We start from the raw sequence: 25,806 nt of genomic DNA on the forward strand, positions 1-25,806 counted from the left end.
AAGTATTTTTGGTTTATATATTAAAAGTTATGGTTATTTATTGATTTTAGTAAAAAAAAAAAAAAAAAAAAACTTTTCATCGCAACTTTTAGGAAAATGCCCCGCGAAATCAGGCATTTTGGCCCGCAACAATCACAAAAAATGCCCGCGAAATCTTGGAGGGACTGTTTAAATGAATGACTTCTGCTTCTGGAGAACTTGATGATTTGATGAGGAGGTGATTAAACCATTTGAATCAGGTGTGTTGGAGCAGAAAAACCTAAAACTCCCAGGACAGCGGCCCTTGAGGCCTGGAATCTGACACTTCTGGTCTAGACTCTGTTAAAACTAAATGTTAGTTCATAAATCCGGTCAGAAATCAATTTTATTTCTCCAAAGTGAGGCTAATCAAATCGCTATTTATAACAAGTAGGATATTTATTGTTCATAACCTTTCCACAGAACCCCACTTTCAAACATCTGAATGATCCCTTAGGGGTTTATACAACAGCAAGTCGGTTATGTAAAGTAGTCTAATACAATAGTCATTTATATGCAGAGCAAAAAATAAGAAAAGGGAACAGTTCATAACACCTCTAATCCTTTAATGACTACAGTAATGACCACTGTGTAGAACAATAATAACTGGAAGTCAGTAGACTGAAAAAAAAAAGCACCTGAGGTCAGCCAATAACTTTGTGGAAGGTAATTATACTCTCTTCAGCTGAGCCGATCCAAAACAACAACAACAGTACATTACAATGTCTGGCACAAGTGTACGCATTAGCGGCCCCAGGGCTCTATGTGTACCTGCTTTACATTTCTGCCAGCTTTGGCTGACAGACTGATGCTTTCTCATTAATTGTAGAGAAACTGACTCCCGTACTGCTGTGTGGTTATTGCTTAACCTAAGCACACACTATATGGGGACATGACTTTGGGGTAAAAAAAAAAGGAAGCACATTACAGTGACGGAAATAACTAATTACACGGTGAAGACATGTTTTTCAGTCGAGGATCGGCATTTACGGGTCGGGTTAGAGTAAAGAGTTTGCAGGTCCACTGTTCTACCTTTAATCACATCACTGCACTGGTGGGAGTCCGTGTAGAGAACAGATAAGGAACAACAAAGCAACACTTAAGTGAAGGAAAATCTATGAGGTTCCACAGAGAGATGTGTCTCATGAAGTTAAACAGTCTGACGCTTTCACTACTTACCAATGTGAAGAAGAAGAGCTTTTTCTCCAGTTGTCGTATGCAATTAAAGCCTAAGTTTTATTGATAGGACTAACAATCAAGGCTGTGATCGGGAAACATCGGTTAATACTAAAAATACTTCATCCTTAAATAGACTCCAAAGTATTTGTAAAGACCTTGAATTTTCTCTTTTGACATTTTACTTTTTTAAAACTTCATTTTCTGAGATTATACAACAGCTATTTCGAGCTCTGAGGACGTTAACAGAAAGTAATGTCAGCATTCACGCTATTGTTTTCCTGTTTTGTTTTTTCTGTTCGCCTTTTGCAACTGAACTACTTCTGCAGGCTTTGTGCTATTTTAGCCACTCAAATGACAAAAAGTTCAGCTCATTAAGGAGATGGGTGCTATGACTTTCGGCTTTTGCAACTATTTCCATAGAAATACATTAAAGCTGAACTGAAAAGTGTTTTGAAGCCAACATCAGTTAAAAGAAAATCATAAAATATGCTTGTTGTAAAATTAAGGGAAAAAATGAAAACTATATTTTTTTAACTTTTATACCAAACATTGAAGAAACCACTCAGGTGTTTTCTGCTTTTTCCGTGACACCCCCCGATCGTTGTTGTCACATCAGCACACAGCACTGCAAATAGTTGGTGGCAAAACGTCCTGTTTTTGTGGCGTGAAGCCAGTCCGCTGCAGTAACGAGGGTCGGTGCGGTGCCTCTCTTTGAAGTGATCTCAACCAGAGTTCTGATAGTAATTCCCACATCGGGTGTAATTGGTTCTCATTGTTCCACATTCTCAATTCGGTCATTATGCGCATTGTTTTGTCGGCCATGACGGTCCTGGCGCTCATCATAATCCAAATCTGAGGAGTTTGCGTTTGATTACGGAGATCCAGCAATCGGTTCAGGTTCATACTGGTATGGTTGTATATCCATTACTCCCGCAAAGTCTTCCGGCATTTATTTGTGTTCAAAAAAGGCTTCTTCTTCCATTTCCTCAAGTAAACAGTCGGAGAGTAGCAATGTTCTTGGCCAGCCAGAGCACAGCGCTCGTCATGGACCAGGACAGCAACTCCGCCCCACAAATCACCCACTTCAGAAATTATTCACTTAATAAAGTTTTAGGTCATAAAAATGGGTCCCAGGAATGTTGTGTGGATGCGTTTGACTAAACAACATTCATTAAATGTCAATTTTTGGAGATTTGATTTCAGTTCACCTTTAGGATCTCTTCAACTCATTCAAAAACATTGTTCTGTTTAAAATCTGCTTCAGCATGTTTTCCTCTGTTTTTGTCTCCTTATGCTGCTTCTAATTATTACCTCCCGCTCTGCTACTTTTAGCTTTAACAACTCCGTTTCAGCTTCTTCAGCAAATCGCAGCAAAGTCATTCAGCACTCAGTATTCACACTGCGTTCTCACAGAAAATGCAATTTCTTTAGCTTATCTAATATCCTAACGTTGACACATTATTCAAATCAAAACAGTTTGTATCAGACAGTTTGTAAGGGCTGATTAAAACAGAATATTTGTACCTACTAACGCTTTTATCAGAATTAATCGTCTGCTATAAAAACAAATTTATCTTAAATATGCAATGGAAGTATTTTTGGTGAAGCTTGAAAACAGGACAGCGTTGAGAAGCGTTACTGAAGAAGTGTTGGTCTGTGGCTGGTGTAGGAGGGCTCATAATTGAACATAAAGATGTATTTTTATATGTGTCATACACCACTGATGTAGACTAAACAGTCTGTTTAAAACAGTCCCACTGATGCTGAAACACACCAGCCTTTAAATACCAGACTAATCTGGGACTGACTCATACGTTCCATGAGTGTTCTCCTTGCTGACACATACCCTTGAAAAAACTAGATTTCTGGTCTCTTAACCCAAAAAAAAAAAACCTAGAGTATTGATGTATTTGTTCAGCATAATAGAAACTCATTAAAAGGCCTTGATTAAATTACTTTGCACGCGGTGCTGAAGAAAAGGGAAGAGACGCTGCAAGTAATTTGCTTGCAAAACTAATCCATTAGTCAAGAATTGGATTTTTCTTAACGAGTCTTTTGTTTCTGCTTAAGAACACGATGAACGCTGTGCAAGCTAAGCATTAAAGCGTTACCAGGTGCAGTAATTCTCGTCCGGCGGGGGGGGGGGGATTGGTTCCCACAGATTGGTTCCCAGTCATGTGATCCTGATCTTGGAATGAAGACTTTGAAACAGTTCATCAAATATTTATACGCAGCGAGCCCGAAATCCATTTCTACTGGTTTATTTTCTTCCCGTTTCTACAAAACAGCCAAACTGCCACTGTAGTGGAAATAAGACAGTTTTCCTGTATTCGTTAACATTATCTGATGGCAATGTGGAAGTCAGCCAGCGTTCCCCCATCAGCCCCAAAGGCATTTCCAGCCGTGGCTCGAAAGCACCTGCCTGCCCGCTGTAGTCCAGTCATTCTGAAAAATGCATCACTAACGGAGTCCCAGGAGCTTCACGGAGAGAAAAGAACGTGGCAGAATGAACTGGGTTTCTGTTTCATTAACTAAATGGCATCGCAAAGAACAGAAAATGAAGACAAATGAAAGCTTCTTCGGGTGTTTCAGATGATTCTCATCAGCGTATAAATCTCCCTGTCTGACTTTGCTGAGGTGTTTTGTTAGCCTTCCAAGCAGCACAGGATAAAGTGACAGTTCAGCTCTTTAACAGTGGGGGTTCTACAGAATGTTTGGGAACAGTTAACATCTTACCTGTTGTAGATAGCTATTCGAACAACCTCAGTTTGAAGGAATAGAGTTTAATTCTGACCAAAGAGGATTACTGCTGTATTAAAACAGCTCTAATCTCAAAAATTGTATAACTGTTTATGAACACACCAGGGGAGGAATGGGTCACAAAAGCCACAGTTTTGATTTGTTTTGGTTTTTTTGGGTCAAGGTTTTAAGTTTTTTTAACTTTGTAAATTTAGTCAACGGTCCAGAAATACATCCTATGAGCTCTCTGCTTCGGCAGACAGTCACAATATTCTAATCCTTCATGATCTGACCTGGCTTTAGCTGCACTTTATTGGGACAGTCTAGTTTCTTTTTTTTTTGCACGAGCTGAATGCACGGCAGACGGACAGGTGAACTGAACAGTTCCAATTTTTTTGATAAACGTTCCATCCATAGCGGACTCTATTTTATAAAGTTTTGTCTCGCCATCAGTTTCCCATTACATAGTTGTTTACATAGAATTCTATTGGTATTTACAAAAGCAAATGACAACAGCAGCAGCTAGCAGTAGCCCTTCTGTGGCCTGGGGCACTTCCAGCAGGAGAATCATAATATTTCTGCCAGAATAACTGTTTAATGTGAAAGTGACAGCAGCGTAAAGGTTTATACAACAGCGTAAGGATAAAGAACTTTAATTTTCTTTAAGATTGGAGCTGTTTGGTCTTTGGACTAGTCATTAGCTCATCATCTGGTCAGAATTAAACTGAAACAGCCACAATATCCTGGTTAGAAAGCGGGATAGTGTGGCATTAAAAGTCATGGTGTAAAAAAGCAGAAATCTATTCTGTCCTACCTGTGTTGCAGCCTAAAATCCTTTAAATGACAGAGACAATGTGTGTGGGTTTCCCTGATTTTACCCACCCCACAACCTGCCGCTGCCATTTGTAAATCAGCTGTCACTTAAAAAAAAAAAAAAAAAAGCTGAAGTCTGCCGTTAGCGTTTTTTATAACTAAAAGAATTATCAGATGGTCATGGCTTGTCTACCAAAACAGCAGAAAAGAACTTACACTTTGCACAATAAGCACATTTATTTCTTTTACAGATATAGCTAAATATACCTCATGTCTTTTCTATATTTATTGTTTGCGCCTTCAACTTATATATATATATATATATATATATATATATATATCTGTTAAAAATCATCACAATTTTTTTTTAACAAATTGCTGGCTCTTTGGTGTATTAGCTGACACTGATTTTAATTTCAATCTCAATGCTTATCATGAACTTAAGATTTAATCTTTTATCTTCAAAATATCAGTAGCTAATCGATTTAAAACCATTGTCATAAGGGTATAAAATATCTGACACATTTACTTGCATTCTTTAGCTTATCTAATCTGCATTTATGGATCAAAATTAAAATAACTATAGATTTTAGAGCTGTAATATTAGCATTATTATAACTATAAGTGACATTTAAACAGCAAAAGTAATAGTGGTTGCATTTTCCTATTTAAATAAAAAAAAATAAGATCATGTGATAGATTTTTAGGTTTTAAAATGTTGTTTTAAAACATGTGAAACTGTGGTGTTTTTGCTCAAGATCATCATCTGGTCTGAATCTGACCAAAGGTGAGGATAAATCAGAATGTTTCACAGTGCGCAATGACATCGGATTATGTGTGCAACCCAATCAGCTTATTCATATTCGACAATTTGCCACTTTTAGGATTTTAAACAGAATGTTTCCATTAGTTAGTCTGAAGCATCCAAGAGCTGAGTCCCTTTCTGTGCACACAAACCTGATTTCTGAGCTTCCAACTGAAACAAATATTTAAGAACAAGGTCAGAGGTGGTAATACACTTCAGTATATTATATGATGTAAATACATTACCCAGTTTTAAAACTAGCAATGCATTATTTTAGATGTTCAGGCAGAAATAAACCTCAGAAATCACCTAACTGTGCCTTCAATCACAGTGTGTGCCTATGGTGTAATGGCATCTGCTGCTAATTAGGACCCAGGTGTGTGTTACTCACCTGAAGCCTTTAAATCTAAGTCTTATTGACAAACTCTGGCAGGTTGAAGCAATAAAATCAAAAAATAAAAACAACCAAACCCTGCATGAAATATGTGACTCATGCTGCCAGGTTTATTTTTAATAAGCTGCTAACACATACAGAATCAATGCTGAATGCTCTGCAGGTGAGCTATAAGTGTTATCAGTCAGTTACAGGCTTTTATCTGTGTTTTGATTTAGTCACTCTGGACAGTTTCCTCCTGTGTGGTGTACTCACTCTGAGGTCCCCTCCATCACACCGGAGAAGAGTTCCCCCCCGCTCCTGTCCGCCCGGCTCCAGCAGGTCGAAACCTCCTCAGCGGCTCCACACAATGAACCACCCCGAGCTCCAAGAACACTGCTCACCGACAGAACCGAGACAGAACCCGAACCCAGGCCGGTTCGTCCGTTCCTCCTTGGCGTTCTGGAGGGGTTCCCGCCGTAGAATCCCGGACACGCGACCTCTTCGCTTTGCGGGTTTCTCCTTGGAAACAGTGGCGCCTTCGGGGACTGCTCGGAAATCCAACAATCCTTAACTAAAAGTCTCCGGTAACCGGAATTTCTAACGCCCAGAGCTGTGCTGGCGTGACAGTTTTCGGCTACTTGGGTAATTTACAGGCAAAGTCGCTGATTAACTGAGCAATAAATGTTAACTGCCACCAAAACAATGTCCGAAACTAACACGCGAGCCTTAAATCGCAGTGTTTCAAGTAAAATGCAGCCAAATGGAAAGACGCCGTCTTTTACTGGATGTTTACAAACTACTCATCTGTAAGCAGCAGGTTCTCTTTACAACCACACACAGCCTGTCTGGTGCTAATTAAAGTTGGAAATAAAGTCTTCAGCGTTCCTCTTCTATTCACACCTTACCTTTGGTAAGTGAAGGTATCACAGGCTTTAACCCAGCTCCTGATTGGCTCAGATGGAAAAAAAAAAAAGCTGCCCCCCTCAGCCCACATGTCCCCCTCCTCTGACCCCTCAGACTAAAAGAGATCATGAGAGTCAGCTCTTACAGCTGCTGACTCCTCGTTTTTGCACATTATATGACCAACTTGAGCAGTTTTTATTGTATAGGAGTAAATCCAGCTACACTGCAGGAAGACACACATTTAGCAAGAAAATCTAATCTTCATCTTTAACATATAATACATAGAATCTGTTTTGAAACAGATCTTATAAAAGGGTTTAATGCCGCTCGATTGCACCAGCTATTTTCTTTTTTTTTTTACAATATTTGTACACATGCTGTGAATATAATCTTCCATTTTGTAAGACATTCAGCTTCAGATGTTTAGACGTGCAGACTGAAGACTCGGATCTCGGCGTGAACGACTCAATATTGATTTGAGAGTTTAGAGGCCTTTCATCTTCCAGCAGTGAGAGACGAAGACTAGACTGCCTTGCAGCGTGATGTCCTGAAACACATTTATGATACAAACTTGATATTAAAAGATTTGCACCTGTACAAAAAGAGACATCTCTGTCTGTGGGGATTATTACAAACCCACAAAAAAAAAGCCAAATAAAAGCTTTGTCTCACGAGCAAGAAAAACAGCTCCCTAACATAAAAAAGCAGAGTAATAATGTCTCAATTTCAAGCTTTTATAACTAAAGCAATAAAAATAAGAAGAGGGCTATTTTCCTGAAGAATACAGGAATACATGATTTTATCAGTGGAACAGATAGTTTAACTTGGCATATCAGTTCCACTGGGAGAATGGAAATAACATGAAAATACAAATTCAAGATGAAAGTTTTGCTTGCCCTGGGAGTTTCACATATTAGAGCGCTAATATGAGAGCTGAGGTGTAATTCATCCGAGTAAAAGAAGGCAAGAAGCTGAAAAAAGAAGTCACATCAGTGGTCATTTTCTTTCATTTTGGACCCAGCTTCTATTTATCAAAGTATAAAAATGAATTGTGCTGTCAAAACAACATGTTTTTTTTTGGGTTTTTTTGAGGATTGCTTAAATCCACCAGACATATGCCTAATTAAAAGCCACCAATGGGGTGAGCATAACGTGCAGAGATGGATTCAACACACAAAGATGCATTGCATGAGGCTATACCTCAAGCAAGGCATCAGTATTTTTCTCCACAGATGTTTGCGACACGTTCTGTAAGAAAAACTGGATTATGTTTTGTTCTGTCTTCCATAATGTTCCATTGTGTTTATGGCAAGAAATCAGTCTTTTCAGCAGTCTGCAGCATTGCACTTGTGTAGTGTTTGGTACAATAATCACGATTAAAGTAAACGTGATTAAGAGGTTTATGTTTCAGCACATCAAGAAAAAGTAAAAAAAAAAAGATTATATGAACAGTGCATGTTTGATATGATGACAAAGATTTGTTTTTATATAGTAGAGCAGTTTAAGAGGCGTTCGGCTAGTGAAATGTTAGTAAAAAAAAGGGCTTTTGTTTTCAAAAAGCAATTAAAAAAGTAAAATCTGAATGCAAACATGTTTCTTGGATTGAGTTTTATTTCATCAAGCTGGGTTTTTGTGCATGTTTGATTGTTCAGTTAACTTGAGGGGAAAAAAGACAAACAAAAACATAACTATTGTTTATCATTCCAGACTTGTAGGTGTGTAGTTTTCTTATGCATTCTTTCAGGCTGGAACAGTTCCCACCTCCTGCAGACAGGTGCTCTCATCTCATTCACCACCGCCTCCGTCGTAGAAGCGGGAAACTCTCTGCTGAGGCTGGAGGATATAGTTGCTCGGAAACTGTAAACCTCACCTCCTGCAGTTGAGGGGCAACCCCGAAAGAAACTGATATCACCAGAGGACGGCGTGTTTACCTCCAGCCATGGAAACAGACCCTCGCTGGTTTTGTTTTTCACATGGGAATCGGGCAGAGTGAAACAGGATTCGGGCGCTTTCATTGTCTGCCTTGGTCAATTTTCAAAGCCTCGTCAACTTTAAAGGATTCCAATCACAAAAGATTTGAAGAAAACTAAATCAGAGTCGTGAAGATTGCCCAAAATGATTGATTTGTCTCATCCTGAAACTGTTTTTTTACATCACAGACCAAGCAAAAAAGTGTCTTTTGTGAGACTGCTCAGTTTCACTCTTTCCTTTGTGCTGATGTTTTTTTTGTTCTAAAAATACTCCCTCCGTCACCACTTTTCTTCCATTCACACCAACCTGAACACATTACTGTCTCTTGTGGACAGAAAGTATGTGCTGTGACCACTTGGTGATGATACACTTGTGTAAAAGCTCCACATTCCGCTTGTCTCGGCTGCTGATCCTTTAATGTTTGAAGGCAGCCGAGCATATGGCCTCTGTAAATTTCCACTCGGCCAGGATTTAGGGCTTAGGATTCATTAACAGTTTAAAGCAAAGAAAGAGAGATTATTATCACCGTTACAAGGTTCATGGAGCTCAGAGCTCCCCTGGAGCCAGCGAAGGCTTGAATCTGCAATCAGCAAGTGTTACTGCTCATTAATCTGAGGCCATTAGGACGTCCACACAGCATCTGAGCTGTTCGACCCAGTCAAGCTGTTAATTTGGGTCATAAAATGGTGTCTCAATGTTTGTTAGAGACACTAATAACAGGTCAAAACGTATTTTCTTAAATGTTTTTCCCATAAATCAATGTTTTTTAACTGAAAACTCGAGTAATAACAGGCAAAACTCCATAAAAATCGCAAGAAATGAAATAAGATTTTATTAATAACGGCAAATAAAAACCCACTTACAGAGAATAATTAGATAAATTTTCTTAGAATAACAGGAAAACAAAAAGTTGATGCAGTCAATTAGTTGTTGTTATTTTTTTCCAGGTAAATTTTATTGCATTGTCAGTGTGTTTGGGATCATTACTACGCTAAAATAAAACAAATCCAGTGCCAGTTAGAAGCTCAGATGAGTTTGCATGGTGGATCCAAATATGACGGTACATTTCTCTATTCATTATATGATTATTTTGACAAGATCTCAATTCCACTGCCTGAAATCCAGACAGCAAGGCCGAGCTCAATTTGTGGCACTGGCATGTAGTAGTGACACTTCCGGTGGCAGGCCACTGGGTGTCACTGTTTTGCTGGCAGCTGCCAGTTGGGTGTCAGTAGGATGTCACTGTTTTGCTGGCAGCTGCCAGTTGGGTGTCAGTAGGATGTCACTGTTTTACACGATGTCAGTGCCGGTTTTCGGCAAATTCATCACTTATACTGCCTCTTAGGAAATTATTGATTTAAAATTGTGACTGCAGAGCTTATTAAACCCTACAAAACATGTAATCAAGGGACATTTACTTGAACTGCCACTGCTGCCACTGAAGTTATGTTCCACAGGATGGTGTCACGTATGTGCTACATGATGCCAGATGTTGCCATGGAAGTGATAGACCAGCAACCACAGGAGTTTCATGTTTTTTGNATTTTGTGGCACCGTGAGTGGACAAAAAGTGGAACAGTGAAAGACCAGCTTGTGAACCAGATACCTGCAAGTGTTTCAATTGTATTTCAATATAAAACGTCATGTGAAATTTATTTTGGAAAGGACAATAATTTCTCTAACCAAGAAATGTTTTTTACAGCTATCAGAAAAAATATTTCTTCCCAGAATTGTTGGTCATTCCTCGCCTGAGACAGGGAATCACTTCATTCTTTGGGTGAGTTAACACTAAATGGTGTCATGTCTAAGTGATGATGTGTCATTGCAAGGACTTTTTGGATTACTAAGATTATACTGAGAAAGCAAATTACATAAAATATAAATATTAACTTACAGACAACTGTTATACAGTATTATGAAATCTCAAAATTTGATGATGACGTTATGGTCTTCCCCTGTAGATTTTCGACTTCAACTCCAAAGAGATTAGGATATATGACTCCCTATCATTGTACAGGACAATAAATACTAATGACATGGCTATCCTCAGGTAAAGAATTACACATGCACAGAATAGAACTTTAACTTCATGGAAAAATATATGAATATTGACTTTGTTTTTTGCAGAAATGTCTTCAGGTCCTCTGGTGGCCTTCAAGGTTGGACTGTGACATTTCCTCCACAATGGAAGCAGCAAGACTCTGTCAACTGTGGTATTTTTATGTGTTCAGTGAGTTTCCTTGCTTCAACAGTATTTCCTGCTTGTTGCATTTTATGGCAATGATTTCAACAAAGACTGTTTTTGGTGTTGCTATTAGGCTGTTGAAAATGAAGTACAGAAGCATACTGTCACTGCAGAGCCTTTGACCCTTAGTCAATGCAGGACTCTTCGTGTACATCATGCCAGTGAAATAATGAAAAGCATTGATCCTGAGGTTAGATCATGTCATCAATTGGTTTTATAGTGCACATTAGTTGAAGAAAATTTTCCTTTGGTAACAATTAATGTATTTGTGATATAGGACTTTCCACCAACTTTTATAGAAAGTATTGAAATGGAAAAAAAGGAAAATAAGCTTCAGGAAACGGAGCTTAAAAAAACAGATTCCAGCATCCATTGCCTGGCTTGGAAGATCAGGGCATGCTTGTTTCAGCGAGCAACGGGGAAAACCTTGTATGTATTTCATAAATTAAGTGTTGCAGCACATGCATGACAGCAAAATATGTGAAAAGTAGTACTGTATTGGAAAGGAGAATGTTGTTCTGTGATATTTTTGAAATTTATAAAATCTATCCTCTGTCCGTTTTTTCCTCAGTGTTTTCCATGATCACATTAAGACATACAAGTGGGTGCAATGCACAAGCTGTAAGAACTGGCTTCACTTTCAGTGCGCTGGTTTGCCAGAGGACTGGAATGAAAGCGAATTCTTTTGTGGATGCAGTTTACACTCTGATATGTAAGAATTGCTTTATCCATTTCAAAGCAATGTTTACAACTAACTCTAAGTACTTGTACATGTAAATGTGAGATAGAATGACTAAGTGTAGTGTTAATTGTTTAGGAGTTATATGAGATGCATTTTTGGAAACTGTTATAGGAAAATATAAATGGCATGACATTTACAGAAGTGTCCTTTTAAGGAAAAGTACCTTCAATTGAGAATCTTCACCTGGGTTTTAAAGATCACTTTTGAAACGAATGGCTTGAATAGATGATTTATCAATGACTTCATATGAGGAACAAAATGGAAGAAAGTGGAGGTTATTTAACTGTGCTTAACATTTAAAAAAATGTATTTGTTTTCCTTCAACAGTGACAATCTTGTGGAGTCTGTAGAAGCTGTGGATATAATCACAGATGCTGATATTAAGGTGATGCCATTAATTGTTATGTAAAGGAAGAATTACATTTTCCAAAAAATTACTTACAAGTGCAATTACTTAAATCTGAAATATTGCAGGTCCTGGAACAAAAACTGCAGACAGGTGACATTCTGTCAAACAGAATGTACCTGTGGAAGCACAAAGGATTGGATCTGGCAATTCGCAAGCACTACAGCGAACAAGTGACCGCTTTTAATGACATCACGGTATGTTGTCATTTTTTTCTTGAAATGTAGTTCTAAAACTTTATTAAATGTAAAGCTATATGAGCTGTACAGAAGTGCAGTTATTAGTGCTGTTTTCCTTGAAATAATGCTGCATGCAAACATGCTGATAAGTGTAGCCTGTATGAGATTGCTTAGCTTAGTCTTTCTGTCTTTTTGAATCCTTAATGTTCTTATATTTAATTTAAGTACTCTGAGCTCTCCTTCCAGTTACAGAAAGACATCAAGAAGCATAAAACTCACATCTAAAATGTAAATCTCAGAGGTGTAGCTGTATGATCAAAAACTCATGTAATTGCTCTCTCATCAACTTCATCCCTTGTTGTTATAGACCGATGTTCTAATAAAGCGACTGGAAAACATCCTCTTGGTTCCGGGCAGTGGACTTGTAGACCAACGCATGATCACAGAGGTGATTCTGCCAGAGGTGAGCTTGAGTCTATAAAACAGGAAAACACAAAGCAAATACTGAAAACATGGGGCTGTAAGTGTGAATGGGCTTGAGGACATAACCACTTTTCTTAGTAACTGTATATTTGTGTTGGACAAAACACTAGCAAGGATGACGGGTTCTAAAAGATCTGAAAAATAAAACTAACCCATTCTATTAAGTGAAATAGGTAACATTTGAGTTTTATCTTTGGGTTTGATTTGCAAAAATACTTGGCAAAAAAAGGGAATATTTGATTGACTAGCGAGAACTTGAATAAGTAACCAACTTAAACAAAGTTCCCCATGTTGAATCGTTTTATTAAATTAGGTGCCAATATTAAAATTGATTCCTACACCTCCAGCCGATCTCTTTTCTAAATAACTCCTAAACAACAAAACAAGTGCAAAACGACAAATCAGACAAATATTTAATTGGGCACCCATTTATTTTGTTTGTTTGTTTTGGAAGTTATGTGGTGTGATTTGTAGCTGATGTAAATTGCAGAATAATTATCAAAAGTTGGATTGCATGGTAATAATACATCACAGTATAAAAATTACCGTAAATGAACATAGAAATGTGACTTTATTTGTAATTTCAGAACAGCTGTTCTTGAAATTTTGTTTTTGTAGGCTGTGATCCATTGGCTGCAAAGTACCATCAATCTGTGCCACTACCAAGCTGAGATGGTGCTTCTGAGGACCGTAAAAGACAATGAGGGGTAAATAACAACTGTGGGTGCAGACCGTATACCACAGTCATGATGGAATGCAGAACTGGCTCACACCCATCCCTATTTTGTTTCATTTCCAGAAATCATAAAGTACAACAAAAGCAAGGCACAGAAAAGGTGAAACTTTTTCAACAGAAAATTGATACATAAACAATTGGTTAATTTAATGACATTGCTTTTTTAATATAAGGGGTTTTCACACACTTGTTATATAACACTACCATTATTATGTCAAAGGAAATATGATCTCTTAATGTTACCTAAATCGCCAATCCGTAATAACAGGTAACACTATACACATATATAATACCCACAGTAATCTATATAATTTTCTGCAGGAAAGCTCTATCCTTGTTGACAGCCAGGTTGCAGCCGACTGGTGCCGACAACAAAACTTCGAGGGGAGAGTAACGCTTCCTGTTGTTCTGGACTATGACCAGCAAGAACAAGCAGAAGCTCTTCAGGCCTTCAAGAGTTGGGATGAAGAGATGGATGAAAACTCTCGAGCAGAACGTTTCACATTTGTATTTGAACAGAAGGAGGACTACGAAAAGTTCTGCTGCAACATAGTGGATAATATGGGATTAAATATTTGTGCAAGATTTGAATAAGTAATGTTAAAAAATATATTATTTAAAAGTAACCATTTGTCTTCATTGCTGCAGCCTCTCCCCATCTGAAATAGAGGTGGGGGGAGACACACAATCAGTTTAGCTTAAGAATTTATTTACAACTACGAAAACCTGACCTCATTTTAACCCACCAGTATCCTGTCGAATATAAAACACTGTTATTCTCTGACATCCGCATGGCCAGGGGCTTCCACAGGGCAATTTCTTGAGTAAGAATTCAAAATAGCCGTCAATGTTGTGTTACAAACCAGTTACCTGAGGAATGCCTCTTTCATTACAGCATGTTAAATACATAGAAAACAGTATTTGGGACATTGTTTCCAAAGAACATGCAATCCCTTGATTACATGTTTTGTAGGGTTTAATAAGCTTGCAGTCACAATTTTAAATCAATAATTTCCTAAGAGGCAGTATAAGTGATGAATTTGCCGAAAACCGGCACTGACATCCTGTAAAACAGTGACATCCTACTGACACCCAACTGGCAGCTGCCAGCAAAACAGTGACACCCAGTGGCCTGCCACCGGAAGTGTCACTACTACATGCCAGTGCCACAAATTGAGCTTGCTGTCTCTCAATCCAGACCCAAACCAGCATCGTGTTTACAGATAGCCATAGAGGATAACTTTTGTATTTTTCACTATGGGCCTCTCTGTACGTTTTGTCAAAGCCACATTTTTTAGATCTTTGCTAGATTTTCCCCTATTTTAAAGACATGATCTACAAATACTGTTATAGTGTTTCAAGCCTGACAGTTTCTTTTTTTTGTCTTCCACTTGTTTAGTTTGCTCAGTTGTTTTGAAGCACTCTGTGTAAATCATGTCAGCATGTACCACTGTTTGTCTAATAGTTCTTTGGGAATCACCTAGTTTTTTGAGAAATAGTACTTTACGACTGCCAAATTTTGTTATCCTATTTTTTTTATTCAACCAAATAACTAGAGAAAAATATTTTTTGTAGCAGGTTTTTGTGCCAAAAGATAAATTAGGTCTGTTTCTTCACAGTGGTTTCAGCTTTGGGTAAATATAATTTCCTGACCACGTTCAAAAGACGTGACATTTGTGCTGGGGCTGCCCTGTCACCGCAAGGTCCTGACTGACAACTCACGAACCAATCAGATAAATGTAAAAATCCTCTCGACCAATGGTAGAGGAGGATATAGTAGTGGGCGGGATTTAACAGGACTACTGCCTTACCTGTTTATCGCTTAAAAAACACGGAGGAAACTTAAGTTAGAGCTTATGAAACTCATATAATGAATGGGACAGCGTACTCCAACTTTGACAACCAGGAACACGTCCTGAAATTGGGAGAGACGTTTGAGAAACACCCCAAAAGTGCTTACCACACAGTACGATGTAAGTGGGACTTTGAATCAGTTGGTGACGTCTGGCTTTTACTGTAGCTAACACTTAGCACGCTAGTTAGCTCGTCAGCTAAACATCCGGAGATGACCGACATGTGCGGTAGATAGTTCAGCCGCTTCGGGAATTCGTTTGTATCGATATACTGCTCCAACGCAATGGTGAAGCCACAGCTCTTTTTAGACAGAAATTTCATTTTCCCCTTAACTGTTACAAGTCCTTAGTGCCTCAAGTTGTCAAAATATCAGCTAATCTTAGCACAGAGCTACTCTGACTCTGCACACTACCACCACCTTGTGGTAGGAGCCATGAACTGCACCGCTAAAAACACGTTTTATTTGTAAATCAGCACCTTCTCGGTTGTAATTAGCTAATTGATAATTATGAATGTATGAAAAAGCACTAACACTCCTCGCTTTTTCCCCCTCCACAGATGATTTTAAACCAGCATCCATCGATACAACATGTGAAGGGGAACTTGAAGTGGGCAAAGGAGAGCAAGTCACTATTACTTTACCCAATTTAGAGGTTTGTTTGATTGAAATAAATACAAAATGCCTTAGAAGGTTAAAGTTATGTTTAAAACATTGAAGTTATGTATTTCATACAGGGTAAGATTTATATTCAAAACCTTATTTCATTGTTTTCTTACTGTCATGCTTAAGTTTTAAGTCTATTTATTAGTTACCTGTAAGATCTATTGGTAAGCACAACCATATTTCCAGCACCTTATTTTTCTGAGGTTAAGCAGTAATATTGCAAATGTCAAGTCAAAATCTTTAAGCAAGAACAAATAAATGACACTGCATGAACTACTAAATTTAAAAAGTTTCATGTGTTGGCTGTTTGTTTTTAATTTTGTATTTTTAAGGGTTCGAGCGCTCCGGTTACAGTCTTCAAGGGATCTAAGAGGCCTTACATGAAGGAGTGCATCCTTATTGTCAACCATGATACGGGAGAGTACAGACTCGAGAAGCTCAACAGCAACATAGCTGTGAAGAAGACAAGGTGAGCATGAAAATAAGAACATTTCAAACTCCCATCAGCAGTTTTTAACAGTTTTACATGATGATCCATTCAATTTGATCAGGAATTTTGCTATCAACCTGGAAAAAAGGTCTTTTTTTTTTTTTTAAGCTAAAATGAGTTTAAATGCTTGTAAAAACTTGATCACAGTGAAAGTATACATTCTACAGCACCACATGGACTTGACAAACGTTTACTTGTTTACATTTTATTAAACTGAAACTGTTTTCGAACCATGAAAGATATTTGATTAGTGGCTCTTTTTTATGTGAATTATTAGGGCTGAAGGCAGCAGTAAAATTCAGTCCCGTTTGGAGCAACAGACCAGTCGCCTGAGCCAGCAGATGAAGGGCAACAGCGGCAGCACCAACAAGACCTCCTCTAGCTCCAAGGGCTCCCCTCCCAAAGAGAAGACTTCTCCGCCCTCACCAATGGACGACATCGAGAGAGGTAATGTGGCGTCAGGCACACGTTGTCAAACTGTGGCCCACATTTCGCCCACATTTCCTCCCCCTCCGCCCCCCCTTTTGTTCTTAAACAGAGTTGATGGCAGAGGCGAGGGTCATGGATCAGCTGAGCAGCAGCAACAGCTCCTCGGACTCCAACAGCTCGTCGTCCTCCAGCAGCGACGGCAGCTCGAGCAGCAGCGACTCAGAGGACGAACAGAATTTGGCCCCGGCCAGCGCAACACATCGCCATCAGGAGAGCGGCGGGGGACTCATGAACACGCTCAGTGAGTGGCCCGAGCAACCCGTTCAGCTCTTGTCTTGAGTATGTGAGGGGGCTCGTGGTTTAATTTCAGACTGAATGAACGTTTTTCAGTCCTGTCACAAAGGGAATTTTCAGTTCAAGGTGCTTTTTTTTTTTTTTTTTCTTCCCCCTCTTGAGTGATTTGATCATTCAGGGAGTTGGCTTTCTTTTAAACAAAGACCCAAATAAGAGAGAGTGAGCTTTAATGAATATTAAAGCAGTTTTTCAATTAATGCTTGTAAGAGAAGCAGTAGATGTATATCAGAAGCACGTAGGAATGAGCTAATAGACGAGGGTGAACACATCATGAAAAACAAAATGTCCAGTACTCACATTCACACTGTTGTCATCGCTACGAGCTCATTTAATCACTGCAGGAGTTCTTATTTCAAACCCACCTCAGATCTGTGTTGGTTACAGCATCCGGAGGATCAGGCCACAAACATGTTGGAAACATTCACGACTGTCAACAGAATAAAAACACATTTGGGTGTGGGGGGGATAGTTTCACAGTGACAGCTTTCACTCCAGTCTCACAGGCAGAACCGAGGAACTAAAACCCATCTTTGTGGTCAAAATGATGAAGAGTAAGTCAAACCTGGAGCTGCGGGCCTGCTTCACTTCACTGATCGAGGTGTTGTTTTTGTTTTTTTTAGTTTCGCAGATACTGATGTAGAGAAATGCACTCATTTTGGATCAGTTTAAAAAATATATTTTTTTAATGCAGATGTGTTTGCTGACCTTTTGTACGTAAAACAATAAACAAACACGAGGTCAGAGGCGATCTCGTGCCAGAGAGGAGGCGGTTCTGTACAGCCAGGCTGAGACGATGGGTTTGTTCTCCAAATGTCGCCACATTAGACTGTTGTTCGTTGAACATTTCTACACCGTTATGTTGTCTTTGGAAGCATATATTTTCAGTTGTGGTGTGTACTTAGATTACACTTTGTCTAAAATCATGTAAATCAAGCCAAATAGTTAAATTCAGTCTTACAGATAAATGCAGTAATAGAAGATAAATGAGCATTCTTAGCTTAGACTGACAGGATGAGGATTATTAAAGTGTTTTTTTTTTTACCCAACCTGTAAGTTAAAACATTTGTTTCCCTCTGCTTACAGAGAATGACCTCCAGCTGAGCGAATCGGGCAGTGAAAGCGACTAAAGGCTCTGAAGAAGGTGACCGTGAGGGCGACTCTGAAGATCGACGGAGCCAGTCGCACCCCCGTCTGTATCCCGCTTCCTTTAAAACCGGACGGTCTTATTTCCACATCTGCTGATCTGTTAGCCACGTGTTGCTTCTCCGCCAGCAAACCGAAACATTCGTCTTACTTTCCTTGTGTGGAAAAAAAAAAAAAAATCACCTCCGACATTAGTGACGCCTTAAGTTCGGAGAGCTTTCATGTTTGTTTTAAGAGAAGCAGGATGTATGTCGGCGCTGTATCTCACTCGATGCCTGCGTGGGGTTAAACTGACCAAAGCAATGCAAGAGGCAGAAAAAGAACAGTGCTTATTAAGTGTAGATGATCGTTTTCTGCTCTTCAGCTGTCTTAAACCACCTCCTCCTTCAGCTTCTGAATTTCAGCTGAACGTAATCAGTTGCAGTTATGCCTTAACTTCCTGTATTAGCAAACAGCCACAGCTTCTTTTACTTTGAATTACCAAAACGAATTTGCAGGAAAACAAACTCTTGTGATGTCGTATTTATTGTAGCATGGAAAACAAAACAAAACAAAAAAAAAACGAAAGCTCGCTTTTTTTTGGTCGTCGCCATTTCCTGAGAAACGTTTCTTGCCGTTCAGTGTCTGCAAGATTCTGACATTTCTCTGCAGTCCCGCTGCAGAGAACAGCTGTTCGTTGCAAACCGAAACTGGGGTTATGAGTGGAGTTTAATGAGAAAATCAAACTGGGAGGCAGACGACCGGTGAAGTACTTAATTCTAAAAGATGTAGTAAAAGTAGCGAATCATTATCTGAAGCTAAACTGCACTAGTTTCTTTGGATCCAAATGGGGTCATGCTTTGTAGCTTTAAACCTGTAATACTTGAAGCTAATTATTTATCTTTCTAAATACACTTGACCAGAAATGAGTTTAGTTTTTTTTTTTTGTGTGTGTGTGAAGAGTTTAATACCCAAGCAGTTTTTAAGTGCAAGTTACAAGCAGTCCTGCAGGGCAAGCCAGATGTTGTTGCTGCAGCTCAGTAAGTCTTAAAAAAAACTGGATGTGCCTTCTTAGTTGTCTCAGGAAGTTAACAGGCCTTCCTCTTGAGTTTTTTTCTTTTCTTTTTTCACTGCCGAGGTATCTCACTAAACAGGAAGCTGCTGCTTCCGATTGATCTATTCTTTAGCATCCCCTTATGACTGAATACAGCGCGACTGGGGGGAAAACATATATAAAACGACCACCCGTATGTTTAGCCTTAAAAAGATGCAGAAAGATTTCAGGATAATTTCTTTGTCAAATATTAAAGATTTTAAGCATTTCTTCGGCGCGTTTGTGTTTGTCATTTCAGCGACTTTCAAAGTGTGGCCCGTTTTAAAAACTTTTATCTTTCATCATTTCGGGGACCATTTTGTCCATTTTGAAGTGGGGTTGTGTGGGGAAGTTATGACAAAAATATCTTACCGGTTGTAGGTAGCTGTTTGAACAGCCTCAGTGTGGAGAAATGGTTTATTTCTGACCGGACTGAGGAGCTAACGGCTAGTCTGAGTAGGGCTAAGACCAAAAATGGATTGCTGCCATCTTCAAACGACTCCAGTCTCGAAACGGTCATAGCTGTTTCATGTCAGTGCTTCTATTTAAGATGAGAGGAGTTTATTGTCATTATAACTTGGTACAATGAGGTTGTGGTGACAGTTTCACATGTACGGCAGCAATAAAGCAATATATTTACATACTTGCTTTATTATTTTATTTTTTAAACAGCCTTAACTCGTACAGTTTATGCATTCATGTGTTTACTGGGTGTGTGACCATGTGTTCTGTGTCTAAACTTACACGTATTCACTCTTATTCCAGCAGGTATCTTATAAGATTCCTGCCAGAATTGACCTTTTAGATGCTCTTGCTAGAAGCCACAGAAATCAATGCAACTAACCACGCACAGTACTCCAAAACCGATGGTGGCGTAAAGGTCAGGAAACGATACTTGCTGGAACCTTTCTGAAATTTTTGACATAGATGTTTGTCTGAAGACCGCAGCAGTCCACTCCGGTTTTGGCCTTGCTCCGACTAGTCGTTATCTCACCCATATGGTCCGGATGAATCTCTCTGAAGAGGGAATAATAGACTTCCTGCCGTGGTGTACTATCAAACGGATGAAAAAAGAATCAAAAGGAACATTTAGTCCTGCCATTTTCCTTAGGAAACATTGGAAGTTGGAACAAACTGTACTTTAGCTGTTTAAAAAAACAAAACAAATGGGTGATAAGTTTGTATTCTATAACGTTAGTCTAATATAAAATTGTACTTTATGGACAAAAGAAAAGCCACAGTGTGAAATATGTTGGTTTAAGCTGCTTTTTGCTCCTCATGTTTCGAATATTGCAGCATCCAGAAACTGTGGGAAGGTTAGAAATACTTCTTAAAGTAAAGTTCCTTCATACTTTAAAAGAAATAACTCTCTTTCCACTGTTCTGACACTTTTACCAGAGGGTAAAAACAACCTCTTTAACAGAGTTAATAGCTTGAATGACTGAGACGAAATCATAGTTTTTACTGTACGCCGTTCGCCACACCCTACGACGGGATTACAGGTGTGTGGCTGTGTTGGTGTTAAGGTGCGCCTCGTATAAAGATCCCCGACATGCTGCCGTTGCCGCCACTCCTCCAGCTGCTTCGGCGTGACGCAACGAACAGGCGGTATGTGAGCTGACGGGGTAAGCGTGTTGCAAAACAAAATGCCGTTTTCACAAGTAAGGAAACCCAACATGCTAAAACAGGTATGGTTTCCTGCGAACAGCCTGTGGTTCCTAATCAGAATTTTCAACTATGTACACAAGAAGGACAAAAAAAAAGGTCTGCACTACAGAAGCAGATGGAGAGAATACATGTTTTTTTGGCTAAATTATAGTTAGAAGCACAGATTTATTTAGTCGCTGTGCAAATGATTTATCCAAAGAAACAACGTTAGGACTAAACACTTCTTTTGTGGTGGGTACATGCTGCCAATTAAAACGTCTGTGCTGGCGAAACGCTGTTGGTTTTATGCTGTTTTTGTGACATATCCAAAAGTCAGAACTTGTCAAATTTCCACACTATTACAGGTCAACTTTTATGTGATGTAGATTACAGAGCTGGTCCAACTTTACAACTAGGGTTGCACAACATTAAGAAAACAGGCAACTGAGACGTTATTGTTGAATGTTGCGATAAAACCAGTTTCTTCACTCTTTTTTTGTTGTTACGACCCTAATGCTTTCTGCACTCTTTAGCATTTAATAATAATAATATCATGAACACTGACATTGCAGTGATGAGCAGTTTCTGATATACTATGCAGCTTATTCAAAACCACTGCTTGCTTTCTTTGTAGAATCAGGAAAAAAAATGAATAAATCTAAACAAAATGTATTTTTTTGCACATTCCAAGCTTCTACCATCTAATTTCCTTAAGCAACATATATATATATATATATATATATATATATATACATTTAATGTTGGGTGACAGATTCAAGAGATTTTTGTTTAATTTTGTCCAAGCCAGTCTTTCAAAAAGACTTGTTTTAATATCTGTACAGCCACCGTAGTTTAGAATTTTATGTATTTTATGAGCTGTAAAAGCTCATTTACTGAAAACAGCAGTAATTCTACATAAATCCTAAAGAGCACTGAGTGGGAGCAAAGCAAGAAAAAGTGATTAGTTTTATTATCTTTCTCCCATATTGCTGACGTTTTTGCTTTAATAAAACTCCATACGTCCTACTGAAGCTTTCAGAAAAGCTTGGTTGTGAGTCCTGTCAGCGTTCATTTGCGCCAAAACGTTTTGTTGCCTTAATACCTGAAATTTAAAGGGATTTTCAATTTGATTAAAAGTAAAGGACTCAATAAAAACTCCAGATATTGCCGAAGCGAAATGGAGGGGAAAATATATGAAATTGTAAAATGGTACGTATGTTTAATTAAAGAAGTCAGTCAACACGTAGTAGAACCACCTTTTGCAGCAGTTCCAGCCTCAGGTCACTTCAGGTACGTCTCTGTGAGCTTGGCACATCTAGCCACTTTAGTGTTTGTCTGCTCTTCGTGGCCAAACTGGTCCAGCTTTGGGTGCCGCTTGGGTCCAACAATCTTTAAACCAAACCAGAGACTCTCAGTTGGATGGAGGTCTGGACTTTGACTCTTCAAAGAATCACTGGAGTGTTGCTTCAGCGGTGCATTTAGGGTCATTGTCCTGCTGGGGGGGTGTCAACCTCTGTGCCGGTCTCAAATCCATGGAAAACTCAAACTGGTTTTTCCTCAATCCGTATACGTTTTGCCATCCAGCCATCTTTCCTTCAGCTCTGACCAGTTCCCACCATCTTTGCTGTTATACAGTGGCTACAAAAAGTATTCGCCCCCTTGAATAGTTTATTGGCAGTTATGGTCAATATAACTCACCCATTACAAAATAATAATTAAAAAAACTTCTTTAATAAGTACAAAGTAATATGAATCACATAAAAATATATCATTTAAAATAAGTGATTGCATAAAAACATTCACCTCCTTTAAAGTGACTGACCTAAATCAAATAAAAAAAAAGATTATTGAAAATTACAAGTCAGGGGGTGGATACTAAAGCATTTCCAAGGTCCTAAATAACCCCAGGAGTTCTGTTAAATCCATCATCAGGCAATATGGGACGTGTGTAAATCTACCAAGAGCAGGCCGTCCTCACAAACTGTGACCGTGAAGGAGGAGTATAGTGAGAGAGAGACCACCAAGACACCTGTGAGGACTGAAGGAGGTCCAAGCTTCAGCAGGTGAGATTGAGCTACAACTATGGTCTGGGTTCTTCACCAGTCGGAGCTTTACGGGAGAGTGGCAAACAGAAAACCACTGTTGAAGAAAACTCTCAGCTAGAGTTTGCTAAACGGCATGTGGAAGGCCTCATGGTCAAGAGGGAAAAGGTTCTGTGGTGTGAAGAGATTGGCCATCAGACAGGAAACCAAATACTGCACGTCACCACAAACTCACCATCCCCACTGTGAAGCATGGTGGTGGCAGCATCATATGGGGATGCTTCCCTGCAGGCGGCCCTGGAAGGCTTGTAAAAAGAAAAAAAGAGGGTTAAAAAAATGGCACAAAATATAATAATTTTGTAAAGAAGAATCAAGTATATTTTCACTGACCAGGTGTGCAAGACTGATTGAGACTCATCCATTTGATAACTGATCTATGACAGCTTCAATGAGGAGGAGGGACTCTATCAAAGAATCCCTGTGGACTATGATGTTTGCAGATGTGATCTGTGGTGAGAACAGGGAACAGGTGGAAGAGAACTTGGAGAGGTGGAGGTATGAACTTAAAAGAAGAGGACTGAAAGTCAGAAGACAGTACCTGTGTGTGAATGAGAGAGAGGCCACAGCTCCAAAATAGATCATGGTTAAAATTTTTATTCTTCGTCTTCTTTTATCTTTTACCATTTGGATGTACAGTTGGCCCCGACTGGACAGCAACTTTAAAATCAATACACACACGCTGACACTCACAGCGTCCATATTTACTTCAGTAAACTCAGTGTGTGGAGTGTGATGTCATGTCTTCTTCTGGGCATTTTGGGAACTGGAGACTGTTCACACTAGAATCTGATAGGGGTCACATTTTAAATGTCAGATTTGAGCAAAAAAAAAAAAACAGAACTGAGCATTAAGAGCGTGAAAGTAGTCCTGGAGAGACCAGACTGAGATGGTTTGGACATGTGCAGAGGAGGGACAGTGGGTATATTGGTAGAAGGATGTTAGAGACACAGCTGCCAGGAAAAAGACAAAGAGGAGATATATGGATGTAGTTAGAGAGGACATGGAGGTAGTTGGAGTGAGGACAGAGGACACAGAAGACAGAGTCAGATGGAGGAGGATGACTCGCTGTGGTGACCCCTGAAAAGGGAACAGCTGAAAGAAAAAGAAGAAGAATGCTCTTTTCTTTCCTTTTGTTGTTATCATAAGGGGCAGACTGGGGGCAATCTGTGGGGTTACATAATACTGTTACTACAACATGTTCATATTATCGAGCACCAACCAGCTGTGTCCAAAGATAGCAAACCCGTCTGCTGGCACCTTTTCCTCTTTCAGCTCTTGCAAACACCTTATCTTGTTTGTCGAGTCAGTATCCAAACTGTGCTGGGAAACATCAGTGGTACAATGTAAAGAGGCTCCAATCCAAAACAGAGCCAGATTAGCATGTTCCTGTTTCCAAACATTTAGGCAGAATATTCCCAGTACCTGCCGGCTGCCAGCAGTGAAACCTGCCCCGAAAATGTCAAGCTATTCTTTCTAACACCACCGTTTGACAAATACTCTGAAAATGTATTCAAAAAAATCCAAGATTGTTGGAAAATACTAACTATTTTTCCAGTTTAGTTGGAGGTCACACTGTCCAGCACCGAGAAAGGGTTTAGGTTTACTTAATGGCTAAGACTGGATAAAGGTGACGCTGAAGTCCTGAGAACATGGTGTGGTTTTTAACCTCACAGTGAGCCAAATAAAACAAGTCCTTCTCCAGAAAACGCTGTGTTCCATTTACTACAGGAGTCAGAGCTTGAATCTGGAAATTACATCAGGTCCAACTTAACCAGGTTCCAGAAACAAGTCAGAGAACCAGGAGGATTTACTACTTGTTGTACTCAGGGGTCAGGGGAACAAGTATTATAGTATTATAATAATTTAATGCAGTGCTTTGTTAGACACTGTATCAACATGTTCATAACTTAAGCTTGTAGAGATCAGCTAACTGATTTATTGAGATAAAAATTGACAGAAGGGGTGAATACTTTCTATAGTAGTCATTGTACTTTTGCAACCCATTGTACTTGCTGCCTAAAATGACAATGAGGTACAATAGGAGAGTATTAATCTTGTGCACCAGCTGCAGCTAATCTTTGCACGATCATTGATGCTTTTTTCCCCTTTATTCGATGTCTTATAGGTAAGTTATTGTTTATTTTAGTCACTAATTGTGTTTTTCTGTGTTTGTGGCGGATTTATGAACGTTTCTGTCTGTTTCTAGTGAGCGGACTGCACAAAAGAGCGAACCAAAGTCCACGTCGGGCTCAGAGGGGCCGAACCGCAAACAGGAGGAGCCATTACTTACTAAAACACAGAGGAGGACCCGGACGCTGCTCCGGACCGACAAGTCGCTGGTCTCACGGTGAAACATGCTGAGGAGGTCCCTGGGAAGCGTCGGGCTGCGGCTGGACCGTCGGCGGCACGAGGGGCTCCTGCGAGCGGCGGTGGGGGGCTCGAGCTCGAGCCCGAGC

At 39.4% G+C, this 25,806-nt stretch overlaps 4 protein-coding genes across 5 annotated transcripts in view; 3 read left to right on the forward strand and 1 right to left on the reverse strand.

Annotated features, from left to right (window-relative positions):
- si:dkey-91i10.2 (uncharacterized protein LOC555224 homolog) overlaps positions 1 to 8,506 on the reverse strand; it is a 69,728-nt gene extending 61,222 nt beyond the window's left edge. The window contains exon 1 of the mRNA XM_017421121.3: positions 6,204 to 8,506. The gene's annotated coding sequence lies outside the window, so the exon portion shown is untranslated. The remainder of the gene's footprint in view (positions 1 to 6,203) is intronic.
- A 1,857-nt stretch (positions 8,507 to 10,363) lies between these two features.
- On the forward strand, positions 10,364 to 14,310 carry LOC108238812. 2 transcript variants are annotated; one of them, XM_025006968.2, is made up of 11 exons: positions 10,364 to 10,581; positions 10,766 to 10,854; positions 10,932 to 11,034; positions 11,123 to 11,239; positions 11,327 to 11,478; positions 11,621 to 11,761; positions 12,119 to 12,176; positions 12,266 to 12,394; positions 12,744 to 12,839; positions 13,478 to 13,566; positions 13,659 to 14,310. In XM_025006968.2, the coding sequence occupies exons 2-11, from the start codon at positions 10,841 to 10,843 to the stop codon at positions 13,726 to 13,728; spliced, it is 969 nt and encodes a 322-aa protein (XP_024862736.1). In that variant the 5' UTR covers positions 10,364 to 10,581; positions 10,766 to 10,840; the 3' UTR covers positions 13,729 to 14,310. The 2 variants fall into 2 exon arrangements, with proteins under 2 accessions (XP_024862736.1, XP_037831958.1); XM_037976030.1 differs by lacking the exon at positions 10,364 to 10,581 and having other exon boundaries at positions 10,631 to 10,854.
- A 1,069-nt stretch (positions 14,311 to 15,379) lies between these two features.
- eaf2 (ELL associated factor 2) lies at positions 15,380 to 19,832 on the forward strand. The gene is made up of 6 exons (XM_017421153.3): positions 15,380 to 15,568; positions 16,008 to 16,102; positions 16,446 to 16,582; positions 16,881 to 17,050; positions 17,142 to 17,333; positions 18,470 to 19,832. The coding sequence occupies exons 1-6, from the start codon at positions 15,466 to 15,468 to the stop codon at positions 18,511 to 18,513; spliced, it is 741 nt and encodes a 246-aa protein (XP_017276642.1). The 5' UTR covers positions 15,380 to 15,465; the 3' UTR covers positions 18,514 to 19,832.
- Positions 19,833 to 24,371: 4,539 nt separating this feature from the next.
- The window catches only part of si:dkey-91i10.3 (cytochrome P450), a 19,766-nt gene continuing 18,331 nt past the window's right edge, over positions 24,372 to 25,806 (forward strand). Inside the window, exon 1 of the mRNA XM_025006969.2 lies at positions 24,372 to 25,779. Within this exon, the coding sequence (XP_024862737.1) occupies positions 25,705 to 25,779 (75 nt within the window). The 5' untranslated portion in view covers positions 24,372 to 25,704. The remainder of the gene's footprint in view (positions 25,780 to 25,806) is intronic.

This window comes from Kryptolebias marmoratus, linkage group LG6 (assembly GCF_001649575.2).
Source record: "Kryptolebias marmoratus isolate JLee-2015 linkage group LG6, ASM164957v2, whole genome shotgun sequence".
Classification (NCBI taxonomy): Eukaryota; Metazoa; Chordata; class Actinopteri; order Cyprinodontiformes; family Rivulidae; genus Kryptolebias; species Kryptolebias marmoratus.

Excerpts from the sequence above, each read along its gene's own strand:
- LOC108238812 (XM_025006968.2), top strand. Across the intron at positions 11,762-12,118 it reads TGCAGTTTACACTCTGATAT|TGACAATCTTGTGGAGTCTG; the intron begins GTAAGAATTGCT and ends TTCCTTCAACAG. Across the intron at positions 12,840-13,477 it reads CAGAGGTGATTCTGCCAGAG|GCTGTGATCCATTGGCTGCA; the intron begins GTGAGCTTGAGT and ends TTGTTTTTGTAG.
- eaf2 (XM_017421153.3), top strand. The coding sequence starts at position 15,466 with ATGAATGGGACAGCGTACTCCAACTTTGACAACCAGGAACACGTCCTG. Across the intron at positions 17,051-17,141 it reads AATGGACGACATCGAGAGAG|AGTTGATGGCAGAGGCGAGG; the intron begins GTAATGTGGCGT and ends GTTCTTAAACAG. Across the intron at positions 17,334-18,469 it reads GGGACTCATGAACACGCTCA|AGAATGACCTCCAGCTGAGC; the intron begins GTGAGTGGCCCG and ends CTCTGCTTACAG.